Source organism: Hirsutella rhossiliensis (assembly GCF_020360975.1).
Source record: "Hirsutella rhossiliensis strain HR02 chromosome Unknown scaffold00001, whole genome shotgun sequence".
NCBI lineage: Eukaryota > Fungi > Ascomycota > Sordariomycetes > Hypocreales > Ophiocordycipitaceae > Hirsutella > Hirsutella rhossiliensis.
Window position 1 is genome coordinate 5954780 of NW_025408667.1, and position 12741 is coordinate 5967520.

Genomic DNA, 12741 nt, shown 5'->3' on the forward strand with positions numbered 1-12741 from the left:
CCTGTCCAGCACCATGCAGCTCACACGCCGAGTCTATTGACCATAAAATGAGCCGACATTTTGGATGTCAGGATGCGTTTTCCATGTCCTTCACAGAGAGCAGGGTCCAATAACAATATTACTGTAATTTCGTTCTACGTTGCCAGATGGAGAGCCTTGACTGCGTCCGGCCGCCGACACCGCCTCACCATCCTACCGCCGGTGTGCGTGTGCTGCGTGAAGAGATTGAGAACATCGCGAGCTGCGGGTTCCCCCACTCCGAGCTGGTCTCTGTGACACAGCTTCCTTCTGGCCGATCGTACAACAATCGCCTATACTTCCTAACACTTCGACACCCTGCCCATGAGACGTCACCGAGCTCAGCGGCGCCGCCAGAACAAGAAGTCGTGTTAAAGGTCAGCGGCCGCTTCTTTGAAGCGTACAAGGTCCAGAACGAGGTGGCATGCCTGCAGCTGCTCCAGCAACACCGCGCAGATGTTCCGGCACCCCGAGCTCTTGCGTGGTCCGAGGACGGCCGTGTCGCCATATCTGCGACCCCATACAAGGCCGGACCTTGTTCGCTGAACGAATCTAACAATCAGCCACTTGGCCACGGCGGATGGATCTTGATGACTAAGGTCGCGGGTGATCCCATGGCATGTGCTGACTTGGATAAGGCGACAATCACGGCTCTGGCAGAACAGCTCGGTGATATCGTGACGTCCTGGCGTCGCAACATCCCTCTACAAGAGCACTGCGGCAACATCCGGTTACCGCATTCGTATTTGTTGGTTGGCGTTCGGTCAAACTGGTTCGACCCTCAAGACGGCTTCTGAGTCTACCACGCGGCACCTCGAATTGACGAGCAACCGTAGTCATTTTTGCCGTGGGATTTTGATCGAGATAATTCTTGGCCTTTTTCACGCGAGCCTCCAGAAGTCTGGCCTCTTCGCGACGCATTTTGGTGGTGGTGTTCTGGCTGGAAGGTAGAAGGTGTGAAAAGTGGCTAGGTGGCCAGTCAGGCTAAGTGGCCCGTCAGCACCAGCTTTTTTTTTGGTTGTATTACGCCCGGAGGGTCCCCATAGGGCCACTACGCTAAGCTACGGACCTACTGTACATTGTTCCATCTCACCCGAAGCCCCACGCTTCTTTTCATCTGTTTCAGCCTCGTTCGCTGTGACATGACAGACCTGCTTGAAGGTCAGTTTCTCCAAGTGTTCAGCGTCCTACCTTCAGCGACTGAAGCGCGGTCTGCCAAGTTGAAGGCTGTTGTGTTAGTATGATTTTCTCTGATTAGTACATGGCCCATTAACGGTCCATACTGAAGCGTTTTGTCGCCAATGCGAACTGTATCGTCGCACGCACCGCCCCAATATCAGGCTGCCACTTGTCGTCGTCTGACTCTGACCTGCCTCCTAGGAAGAAAGACAGGTCTCCCACCTTTCCGCGAGCATATCGCAGCATAATCTCTCGTTGTACCGTCCATCTTCTGCATCGAAAGAGGAAATGCTCCACCGTTTCTGCAGACTGCCCACAAGTGCACTCATCCGATTCCACTGCCCCGATTTTGCAAAGGTAGCTATTCAGCCGTGATTTGCCAGTTCGAAACTGTACCAACACTTCGGATTCCCTTCTCGTTAGCTCGTCGTACAACTTGCGGGTGTGCTTCCCCAGCAGTGCCTTATCGATGCGCTTTGAGTGCTTCCCAACCCCTTCTGGGATCTGACTAACGCGAGTGTGTTCGTTGAGCAGCAGTCGTAACGTCGTTGCTCTTGCCTGAAACGTTGCTGGTTCAGCGATGCATTCATCTCGCGTTGCTCTTTTCGCTTGCATTTTGGCCAGTGGCCCAAGGTGAACTCCTCATTCTTTGCAGGCACCCAACGAAGTCTGACTCTGCAGCCTCTTTTCGCAAGATACTCAACAGATCCGTATATCGCCCGTATCGTGCACTGACCAGACTGCTGCCGCGGTCGCCCGATGACTTGCAGGACAGCGCGGTTGCTTGTCACAACTGTGAGCTCTCGGTCATGAATACCTAGAGGCACACACCTCAGGGCCATGGCGATTGCCTCGAGTCCTGCTGTGTAGACATTCTGCTCATCACTGGAGCCAAGGGTGACGGAGTAGCTTGCCAGCACCTCGTCTGCGTTGTCACGGGAAGCATCCCGAACGACGCCTCCCAAACCGACCTTGCCTTTCCTTTGAGAACTGGACGTCGCAATAGTGATGTCCTCCGGGACCTCCGGCCTCATCACCTCCACTCGGTCTGCCTCGTACTTTGCCTGCATACGTTCGTCCCACGGCGCGAGTGCGAACTCATGGATGACTTCCACGCGTTTGGTATCTAGTCTTGACATCGCCGAGGCGAGCTTCTGCATCGGCGAGGCATACCTCCTGTGCAGCTTGAGCCTCAACGATGTCAGAGGATGCGTCTTCGGGAGCGTCCGCATCCTTATCCAGAATTTCGCTGCCGCTTGAGCGTGCCGTTCTCGGAATGATTGCACGCCAGCCTCGGCCTCAGCCACTGCCGTTGCCACTGTGCGGAATCCTCCTGTGATTGCCTGGGCTCCAATTCGCTGGGCCCTATCGATCCATGACGCTTCTTTCGCCCCGCATGCATGCGACCAAACGTTGGAGGCATAATCCATGGTCGGCGCAACGGTCGCAGTGAACAGTTGCCTCGCCGTTCGTGGCGAGGCCATCTTCAGTCGTTTCAAGCACATGGCAGCGGTCAGCCCCTTGGCGGCTACTCCGGCGATATGCTCCTTGAAGCGAAGTGCTTGATCCATGATGACTCCCAGCAGCTTCACATTGTCCTTCGGCTTGACATCATTCCTCTGATGGCGAAAGGCGAGTCGCTGTCTCGTTCTGCGATGCGTGTGAAATGGATGACGGACGTCTTGTCAACTTCAAACGTGGCGCCGCTGCGCTTCTCCCACTCGAGCGCATCATCGATAATCGACTGAATACCATCTCTGTTCGACTCGGCTGTTGGTCCAGTGACCCAGGCAGAGTAGTCGTCCACGAAGGCGATGGAGCCACTGTTGTTATCAGCACCAGCTTGGCTGGTAGTAGTAGTAGTATTGATTACCGTCTGGGACATCCCTATAAGGGCAAAAGACGTGCTAGGCTAGGTATAGTACAAGATGGGGATGCTCGTCGGAGACCCGTCGCGCGTTCCTTACTTCTACTCCCCTATCTAGCAATTCTTGGACTCTGTGGCCGCTCGGATTCTCAGGTCCCTTCCCCGTCAGCGGGTTCGGGCACGGCGGCGAAGCCGTAATATTAGTCAGTCTTCGGTCAGAGCCGGGTGACTGAGAAAGCCCACGCAGTCAGCTGGGCCGTAGGCCCACAGGGAGCCTACGGGCAGAAAACATAGAAAAGAGAGAGTTGTACATATTAGGTTGGAGGGTTGCCTCGAGCTAGTGGCGGTGGCAGATCCGATCAAAGAATTCTGCCTCCGTTACTAGCCCGAGGAACCGGTCAAATCCCCTTCCTAGTGCCTGGTTGATAGCCTTGCCCGCCGTGGGGGCTAGCCTTAGGCGGTGTCGAGTACCTACCTTCCGGCAGTAGAAGGTGTGTCGGTGATTTTCTCCTCCCGCAAGAGCATTCGATCCGGGCCTCTTCGTGGTTAAACCTCTCGTGGTAGTCGGCGAAGTCCCCGTGCCCGCTCCTCGCAGCGAGCAGGTGATGGAGGTGCTCTCGTTTGTGTGCAGCTCCGGGGGCACCTGAGCGAGGCCTTGAGCTCTAGGCTCTGTAGCTGCTCAGGGCCCCGCAGCCCACCAGTCCTGGAAGTCGCGCCTGGCCGCAGCCTTGGCCTGTCTCTTGATGTTCGCGTAGGTCGGCGATCTGTCCGGACCTCGGCCCGGCAGCCCTCCTTTGCTAGCTGGTCGGCCCGCTCGTTGCCGGCGATCCCCGTATGGCCGGGGCACCAACGCGTGCTGAGGTGTTCCCGGTGGACGTGCAGGCATGCGCCGCATCGGCTAGCGTAACGCTGCAGTTGACGGCTCTGTGCGGGGCCCGCACCTCCGGAGCCCAGGGGATGTCGTCTGCGGCCGCGCGCCTCTCCAGAATCTCGGCCCGAAGTGCGTCCGCCTTTTCCGTCTGAGTTTCGTAGACCGCCCCGCCTACTTGTATAGGCGGGGCCCGGAACGGACTCGGCCTCCTCGACCACCGCATGACCTTGTAGACATCCTGGTTGCTCTCGGCGCCTTCCAAGATCCTCTGCCAGAAGCGTCTCTTGGCTCGCCGGACCGCCTGGCGCAGCCCCCGTCGGGCTACCTGGACGTGCCTGCCGTGCCCTGTGGGAAATATCCTTCTCATCGCTCTCAGTTCTGCCGCTGCGGCGGCACGCTCGTCGTTCCACCAGGCGGTGCCTCTTGTGTTCTTTCTAGGCCGCCGGCCCGCGGCATTGGCCGCTTCTTGAAGCAGGCGAGACAGTGCCTCGGCCAGTCTCCCCAGGTACCGGGCCCCAGCTGCCGGTCGGGGCAGCTCTACAACCCCAGCTCGCACAAGTTCTCGCTTCATCTTTTCCTCCGAGCTTACCCTTGGTCTGACTGTTCTCGCAGGCAGGAGAGTCCCGCCAGGGAGCGTGATGCTGATCATGAAGTTGTCGAGCCTGTGAAGAGGTGGTCTTCTATAAGCGCGTCAGCGGCGGGAATATTAGCAAAGGCCAGGTCGATGGTGTTGCCCCGGACGTTGCTTCGCATCGTTACGGGCGTAAGACATCACCCTCGGGGCCTGGTCTGGATCCCATGCTCGTTCTGGTGCAAAGGCGTGGAAGGTCTGGTGTCTGGATCCTACATGTCCCGCTCTCTTTTTCTATCCAGACGTTCGGTTCCTGAATAAGCACGATATCGTAATCTTCTGTTTCTGCTAGTCGTAGGGCCATGCTATGATAAGGCACTGCTTTTGCGACGTTGGCCTGGAGAACTCGGATCGTCCTCCTGTCGCGGCTTCTTTGTCTCGGGGACCTGTTACTCATAGGGACCCGGGCGCGTGCTCTGTCGACGTCTCTTTTTGGGAGACTCAGGGCTGTCTGTTGCGATCACTATCTCGTCCTGAAGTGGAAGAAGCGCCGTGGGGTCGGGCGCTTGCGCGCTGGAGGGAGGTGGCCGCTTCATCTGGCGGGCCTCGACGGCTCTTGCGCAGGGTAAAGGGGTTGGTCCTTGGGATGGCTGGGGAGAGGTGGTTGGCGCCAGCCGTTCGAGTTCATGTTGGTTTGCCGATATAGCCGGGAACCCATCTTCCTTACTGCGTACTTTTCGATCTTAGACAGCCGCACGAGATGGCCGTGTGAGCGCCTGGGTCTGGCAGGGCACCCCTTGTGGTCTGCCTGGAAGGGCCCGAAGCAGTTCGCGCACCTCTCCGGGCGATCACAGTCGTCACCATGATGGTCTTTTCCGCCGCAGCGTCGGCACGCCTGTTTTTGGTAGTCCCAGCAATTGTCATATTAGGTAGGTCGGGGGTTCTTGGTGATCGGTCGCGCTAATCGGCTGGTGCCGAAGAGTCGCCATCTCTCCTGTATAGCCGCCTTGAACGACACAATCATCGTCACGGTAGGCCGGTCTGAGCCCTCGGCGTGTCTCTTGGCTTCGTGAACGTCTACTGGTTCCACGCCTGTCCGCAGCTTGATCTCTTCTCTGATAGCTTGGCCATAGTCTACTGCAGACCCCCAGATATCCGTGAGCTGCCTGGGGCAGTCGGCCACCGCATAAGTGTGCCACTTCTGGAAGCCTTCAACCGCTTCGGCTCCGAGGCAGGCCGCCCAGTCGCCCTGCCTTTCAATCAGCAAGTCCCTCGCCTCCCGGTCTAAGACACGAATGGCCATCCGGTCTTCACTCGGGCGACTTGTGGCATGCGTTCTATGCCAAGATTGACCGTCTTGGCTACGTGGGCTCCCCTAGTGGCCCCACGCTGGGGATCCGTCAGTGAGCCGCACGAAGACGCGCAGGTCGTCCCTTAGGCGGCTGGACGTGTGGGGCCTTCCGAGGTTGTGGGTCGGGGCCGGCCGGTAGGGGCGGCCACCCCCTGGCTGCGCCATCCCCTTCCGGGCCATAGCGGCGTAGGTCGCTGCGGCAGCCGCCCCGTTTCTTCCGTGGCAGTTATTGGCGTTCTTGCCCGCGCGTGTGGGCGCGCCGTTGAGTAGCTGAGGAAGCTGCGCGAGAAGTCCTTGGCGAAGTTGAGCGCGTGGCCATCCGGTCGAAGGCGGTGCAGAATGCGCGGAAGACGGCCAGCTTTGCCTGCTGTACTTCTGTCTGGCTGGCGATGAGTCTCCGCCGCGTGAGCAACAACGACTGCTGGGCCTCGAGCCTCGGACAGGTCGTCGGGTTTGTTGGTCTCGGCTTCGTCCGCTACGTCTCCCATTACAGCATCTTGCTGGTCGATGTCGGTGTTGGCGCTGTTGCAGCTCGTGGAACCGAATGGGGAGCCGTCAGGTTACTGTGCGCATCGTCGCAACTGCAGTTTGGCAAGACCGTCGCGGGGGGGCTGCTGGAGGAGCGCTTCTCTGGCTCCAGGAGCGTTCGTAGGAGTCATCGGCTCCTGTTCTTGGGATGTCAGTCGCGCCTCGTCCACGGGGTTGGGCGCCATCGCCTCCCTCAGCTTGCGCTGAGCGTGGTGCTGGACGCCCTTGTTAGCGGCCGTTTGTTGTGCACAGCGAATTCCTTAACAGTTGATGCCAAGAACGTTGGAATACAAGGGAGTGAGTGTGCCTGGCTCGCGATGACCCTGTACAGAGACATATTTTTGTGGACGCCAGATATGGGCCCTATAGCTCAACACCCTGGCGCATACGTCGCAAGCATGAAGAGCTTGTCGCCGCGGTTCGGGACCAGATGGGTCTGGGATCAGTACTGACGGTCGCTGAATAGATGCCCATTGGGCATCATCTTCAGTTCGTCGATCTCACGTGGGAGATACGTAATCGTCGCAGCTCGGATTCAAGCTGATGTGTGTCATCCCCAGCGGTCGGCAGAACCTTGGGAGGCGGTGCCGTCTGCTAGGGGCCGGCGTAGGCCGGCGTCATCTGGCGACAGAGGAGCATCATTGGGCGCGAGGGGCTTCGATCCCTCCGATAGATGTCCCACTACAGTATGCTTCAGACCTATCATGTCCTAGTCCTTATCAGGTGTGCAGCCATCTCATGGCGGCAGCCATCTCATGGAGGCATCCATCTCATGAGGCAGGAGTGCTTACTGGCTGCAGGGCAGCCAGCAGAGGCGCATTTTGGCTGCAGCGCGGCGACTTACAAAGGCGTTGACATTTGACCGTTGCTGAGTGTGGCAACCATCTTAAGAAGGTGTGAAGCGGGAGAGGGTTCCGGCTACCGGTGCAGTTCCTTGAAGAACAACAACGTCCATGTCCTTACGTGAGGCAACCATTTCAAGAAGAGGGGCGGCACCACAGGTAGCATTTCGCAAGTACTCCCTTGCATCCTGGCTATGACAGACTCCATGCATGCAGAGGCGCAAAATGTGGCTGAGCCACGATCTGCATGTGCAAGGATACTCCCGCAGACATCACAGCACGCGCTAATGCATGTGGACCCGCCGTGCATAAATCCTGAACCAACAGCAGTATTCGGAGCAACACAGAGCTAGCTATGGGTGACGTCTCAATGAGGGTCGGAGGCCCCCCGGGTCTCGCACGTGACCCCCGCCTTGGGGTGAATCCTCAAGTCAGTGCAACTGCAACAAAGCAATTACTGTACCTCTGATGTAATTACAGTATGCACTGCAGACCGCCCTCGAAGCTCCATTTACCCGTCGCGGCCAGGGCAGCATCGTTGTAGGTGTTTGGGCACATGTACCTAAAAGTAGCGTTGCTGAAGTAAATCTTGAAGAGGAGGCGTCTGGCAGTGCAAGTTTTAGCTCTTGGTCATTTTCTCACGCACGACTCAGAGACCCCTTGTCCCCCTTTCTCCATTTTCTTCTCTCCAACTATACCTAAGAATACTTCGACACTATCCTGGCGATAACACGTCAATTCATTTCTGCCTAGACTCGGACAGGCAGTTTGTTCGTAGGTTTCACGAATGTTTGTCCATGGCTGCCTACCATCGTCCCATGGAAGGAATGCGCATCGCAACTGCAGACACAGGACACTACGACAAGGTGTATTGCTTGTCCTACTGTTGAGAAGAAAGACATACGTCAATTGCAGTGCTCTTATCGGAGCGCGTTCCACTTTTGCCTGCGTGGCGCAACGGTCTTCGCGACACCTACTGCTTTTTCGAGCAGCATTCGAAGCACCCTAAAGCAAAGGCACGAAGAGGCGCTACCTAAGCAAATAGCGTATTGCTCGCCCCTGCGGCGTTTCGCGTGACCGTTGTTTGGTCTGCTTCGAACTTAGCGCCGCTCCGTCTCTCCCCCTCGACCGCGTCGTCGATGATCGCTCGGGGCCCTCGTGCTAGGACGTGCGCAAGAACGTTAAAGACTCGGATGACAGGGGTGCGGACGCCGACCTAGTCATCGGCGATGACCCCCTCGACCGCGTCGTGCCCGGCGGCTCCGTCGATGAAGCCGCCAGGAACTACAAGAAGGCCAAGGTTAACCTCCTCTGGGGGGCGGCGTCTCACTATTCGGTCGAGGTCCCCCAGCGCAGCGACAGGACGAGGAAGAAGGGGACGAGATGGATTACATGACCCTCCAGCGCCTCGGCAGGGCCGACGAGCACACAAAGGTCATGACGCGCGAGGAATACGTCATCTATTCCGGGTACCGCCAGACCTCCTTCACCTGGCACAATGGCAAGCGCTTCCGCGAGTGGGCCTCCTCCGGCGAGGGCAAGACCCCGATCGAGGCTCCCCCACATCCAGGAGGCCTTTCATAGGTTCCAACACACGCCCAAGAAGATGCGGCACACGCCTCTCAACATCATCTGAGTCGCTCGCCCGGCTGGTTCCGCATATGCCCTCTCGTTGGGTATCGTGGGATCCCTTTTTCTTTCTTTGTACCTGCGCTACGGTTCTTCTACTTGGATAGGATTGCGAGGGCAAACAGCGGGAGAAGGGCGGAGAGAATACTGGCTGTTGAGGTGCTTTTCTGAGGGAGCATTTTGAAGTACTTAGGCCTTCATGCTTGGTTCAGTTTGAACGCATCCACGCTGGCTGGATTGAGCTGATGTGGGTGCCCGATGATACCGGCCGAAGGGTAAGCGTCGGCAATGTCGATGGCCCAGATGCCCGTGCCCTTGCCCACGCCAGAACCTTTGAGCATGATCATGAAGCGGTGCGCTATGTCCAGACCGGAGAAAGTTAGCTCTAAATAAAGACAGCTTTTCAAAAAGTAGGTGGTGCATCTTGTCCCCTTGGATCAGCACCTGTGCTTATTTGCAATAACATCAAACGCTGGACAAGACTCCCCAAGCCTGCCAAGAGCAACAATACTCCAGAGTCCAAGAACCCGCCGTCTGAAAGACTCTACTGCGGCCATCCCTACCTTGGAAGAGCCATTCTGATATGTTGCACAAAGCGGTCAAATGCTTGGAGAAGTGTCCCAGACCCAAGAAGGGGTGTGAGCATCCTTGCCTCTTCCTTGCTGGGAGGAATGCCAAGAAAAGTGCCATGTTTCGCTTGGAAAATATTGATCTTGCTCTTGCGTGTGGCCATAAGCTTTCTTCGGCGCTCTGTTGGCAAGCGAATGACACTGTCGCCATCCAGTGATGCTCTTACCGCGATGCACACCAATCTGAGGGGGATGAAGCTATCGTCACCACCAAACGCGGCAAGTGGGGGTTGTTTAGAGAGAGTCGGCTAGTTCGTTTCACAAGGAAACGGCTGACCGGGACAACGACTATGCTGCCCAAAAAAAGAAAGTAGTAAAAGGCGAGATGCAAACCACTGTTCCTTCTTCTTCTCTGGAACAAGCTCGACGAGGGCAGAGTGTGCGTCCTTCCAGCAGGGACGCCCCCCTTCCCTTCTGGAACAATAACCCATGAAATGTTGGACTGCTTGCACCGCTTCCTCCATCTCCAACGGCCCTTCCAAAGGTGATGATGGATCAAAGAGCAAGACCATGGTACAATCCTGCTCTCCGGTCGCCAAAGCATCGGGCCACCTTTGCCACACGTCAGCGGCTACCGCTAGGTTCCCTCGCAGCTCCCGCCAACAGATATCCATCTCATCGGGACGGTTGAAAAGAAAGTAGACGGCAACAACAGCCACGTCCCCTGCACCCACATAGGGGCACCAAAAAGACGAAAGGTTCGTCGTCGACTTAGCGAGATCTAAAATCTGACCCTCGTACAGCTTCTTGGCAAGCCAGAAAAGACTCTGAAAGAGGGAGCCGGCTCCGCTACTCTCAGGTACGAACTCCTTGCCCCAGAAAAAGGTTTGGCCCTTGGCTCCTTGGGCCCGCTCCTGCTGATGTGCAACCACGTTGCCATGGGTCGTCATGGTTAGTGTTTCTAGACACTGATTAGTAACTCTCGTCCGACGCCCAGATTTGTTTCCTGCGAACGGACAAGAACTCACGGGTTGCTTCCGAAGCTAACCAAGTCTTTATTGAAACAGAAACTGAGGCAGCGAACATCAAGACCCTTAAGTATATGTCTCCCCGACGTGTTGCTCCATAACCGCTTTACCCCTGTCAAGGCATCATTGGATGATATAGACAAGCCGCATACGCGGCCATGATCGATCCGCTCTCCTTGTGCTTCGCCTATGAAATATGTCCGGGTCTCTTCCCCGGTCAACTGTGGAAATGAATGCTGCAGTGAAACTGTACGTCGTTTGCATCCTGCGGCGTACCATGCTCCCTCCGTCTCATTGGCTCGTTAAACCAAGCCACTTCTTCGTTCCACGCCTGCTTTGTACTGCTGTTCATCGCAAGGGAAATCGGCTTTACCAATTCGTGCCTATTCCCCTTCGGCGTAGGGGGGCCCGAGGCTCGCTGACGAGGCCACCGCGGCGGAGAACGCAGCCCCTAGCGTTGGGAACCGGGGCGCCGAGGCGGAGCGGGTCGCGGAGGCCCTTATATCGACGCGGAACATGACCCTCCAATAGGGCTGATATTTGAAGATTTTGAAGTCGAATCGGCCTCGGGACCCTTGAATTGAATGAAGCCGAATCGGGTAAGGTCTTCAAATTCGACGAATCAAAAATCAGGAGTCTTCATTCAATTCATTCATAAAAATTGTGAATGAATGGCGATATGGTCGAAACGTAAGGCGAAAAATTATCACCCGCTTCGCGGCCAAGGGACATACAGGGAGGAAAGGGTCAATACCCGAAGCCACCCACCAAGGGCCTCTTCCCTGTTCTTCCTCGGCAGGCTCACATACACATCAATAAACAAGCTGCTTTGACCCCATCATTAAGGGTTTGCCCGCGCGGACACGGTAACTTCGAGTTCGGCCGCGCTTGTGATGACGCTCTGCGTATTTAAAAGTCTGTTGTGCGTGTTTCAGTTGGATTCCACCGTCCACACTCCACTGGCAAAATCCTAGTCCCGCGCCGCCCGCGTCTGGCGGGGGCGTCGCTGGGGAAATCGAGGCGAAGGACGGCAGTTAGGGCGTCCATATATTGTGGTATAACGACCTAACAGTGCCTGATACGCCACCGTTTCAGCAATCTTGCCACCCTATACGGAGTATTAAAAACACCATGAAGCTCATGAACAGTGCCATTTTATAATGCACATGATTTAAATGTAGTGCCGCTCGAATGTTCTGGATTTTCTCGTTCGGATGATATAACCTCGATAGTTACATGTCGTTAACATTTGCTCAAGAAATGCCACATCATCTTGAAGGCAATCAATGGATAGCCCATTTTTTGGTTGGAATACTACATTTCAAGCACATATTAAGCTCGGCAACCCATATTCTGGATATATAATATAATAATTATACCGCTGTACAGCCCCCAGCAAGCTGATTCGAAAACCGCGTTCAGATCCTCAACATCTCAATACTGCGCGAACAATTGGAAGTGACACGAATCGAGTCAGCTCGCGATTTGGAGGCTGTTAGGACTTATCTACCCTCGAGCCCAATATGACTGCTACTTGTTTGTCCATACAAATTAGCCGATCAGGAAGTACCCGAAAAATCTGCATGATAAGGATATATTGTGCCAACTAGCCGCGTTCAGACGCGTTATTTCCGCTCAGTTGACCACCTGTTAATTCTACTGCTGTCGGAAAGACAGGGTCGTCAGCCCATCCACCTTTGCCTGCGTGGCGCAACGGTCTTCGCGACAACTGCCACGACATTATTTTACCACGACCTCGCCTAATTCCTGCTTCGATATTCCGACAGCGGCTTCGGATCAGCCCCCGAATCAACGCCCTGACCGACGACCTATCCTACCCGTTCAACCCCGACTCCTTGACACTTTATTGTGGTTTATTTGGTGTCGTTCCGACTACCTGTGTCGCGTCCATTCTCGAGCCTTTCAGCCAAGATCAGGTAAAACTTCATTACTCTCCAATCTACCCTCCTTATTTAATTACCTTACGAGTGGATAGCTAATTATAACATGATACGTAGTATGGCCCTGCTGAAACAAAAACATCTGCCGCAGCGAATTTCTTTGCTCCAAGGACCCGGCGTAAATTGCCAACGCAGAATTATGCCCGCATCGAACGTCCTCAATTCAACCTCGGAATCGCGCGCGCGCTGATTCTAGCGCAACCCGGCTCCTTCCTCTCCTCTTCCAACTGGCGAAGATACAATTGTCTGCGCGCCCCCGGGTCATCCTGACTGTGAGTCAGATGATGACATGCCCGACGCGGATACACCAGAGCCGCCATTGAACAG

The 12741-nt window shown here is 56.0% G+C and overlaps 3 protein-coding genes across 3 annotated transcripts; 2 read left to right on the forward strand and 1 right to left on the reverse strand.

Moving 5' to 3' along the window:
* Nucleotides 1–146: 146 nt before the first annotated feature.
* On the forward strand, nt 147–815 carry HRG_00728 (uncharacterized protein; the record flags this gene model as incomplete). The annotated part of the gene is made up of 1 exon (XM_044859199.1): nt 147–815. The coding sequence occupies one exon, from the start codon at nt 147–149 to the stop codon at nt 813–815; it is 669 nt and encodes a 222-aa protein (XP_044725599.1).
* An 890-nt stretch (nt 816–1705) lies between these two features.
* Nucleotides 1706–3082, reverse strand: HRG_00729 (reverse transcriptase; the record flags this gene model as incomplete). The annotated part of the gene is made up of 6 exons (XM_044859200.1): nt 1706–1755; nt 1934–1980; nt 2029–2540; nt 2610–2681; nt 2730–2814; nt 2895–3082. The coding sequence occupies 6 exons, from the start codon at nt 3080–3082 to the stop codon at nt 1706–1708; spliced, it is 954 nt and encodes a 317-aa protein (XP_044725600.1).
* A 4972-nt stretch (nt 3083–8054) lies between these two features.
* On the forward strand, nt 8055–8811 carry HRG_00730 (uncharacterized protein; the record flags this gene model as incomplete). Its single annotated transcript, XM_044859201.1, has 3 exons — nt 8055–8093; nt 8393–8527; nt 8584–8811. The coding sequence occupies 3 exons, from the start codon at nt 8055–8057 to the stop codon at nt 8809–8811; spliced, it is 402 nt and encodes a 133-aa protein (XP_044725601.1).
* Nucleotides 8812–12741: the final 3930 nt, after the last annotated feature.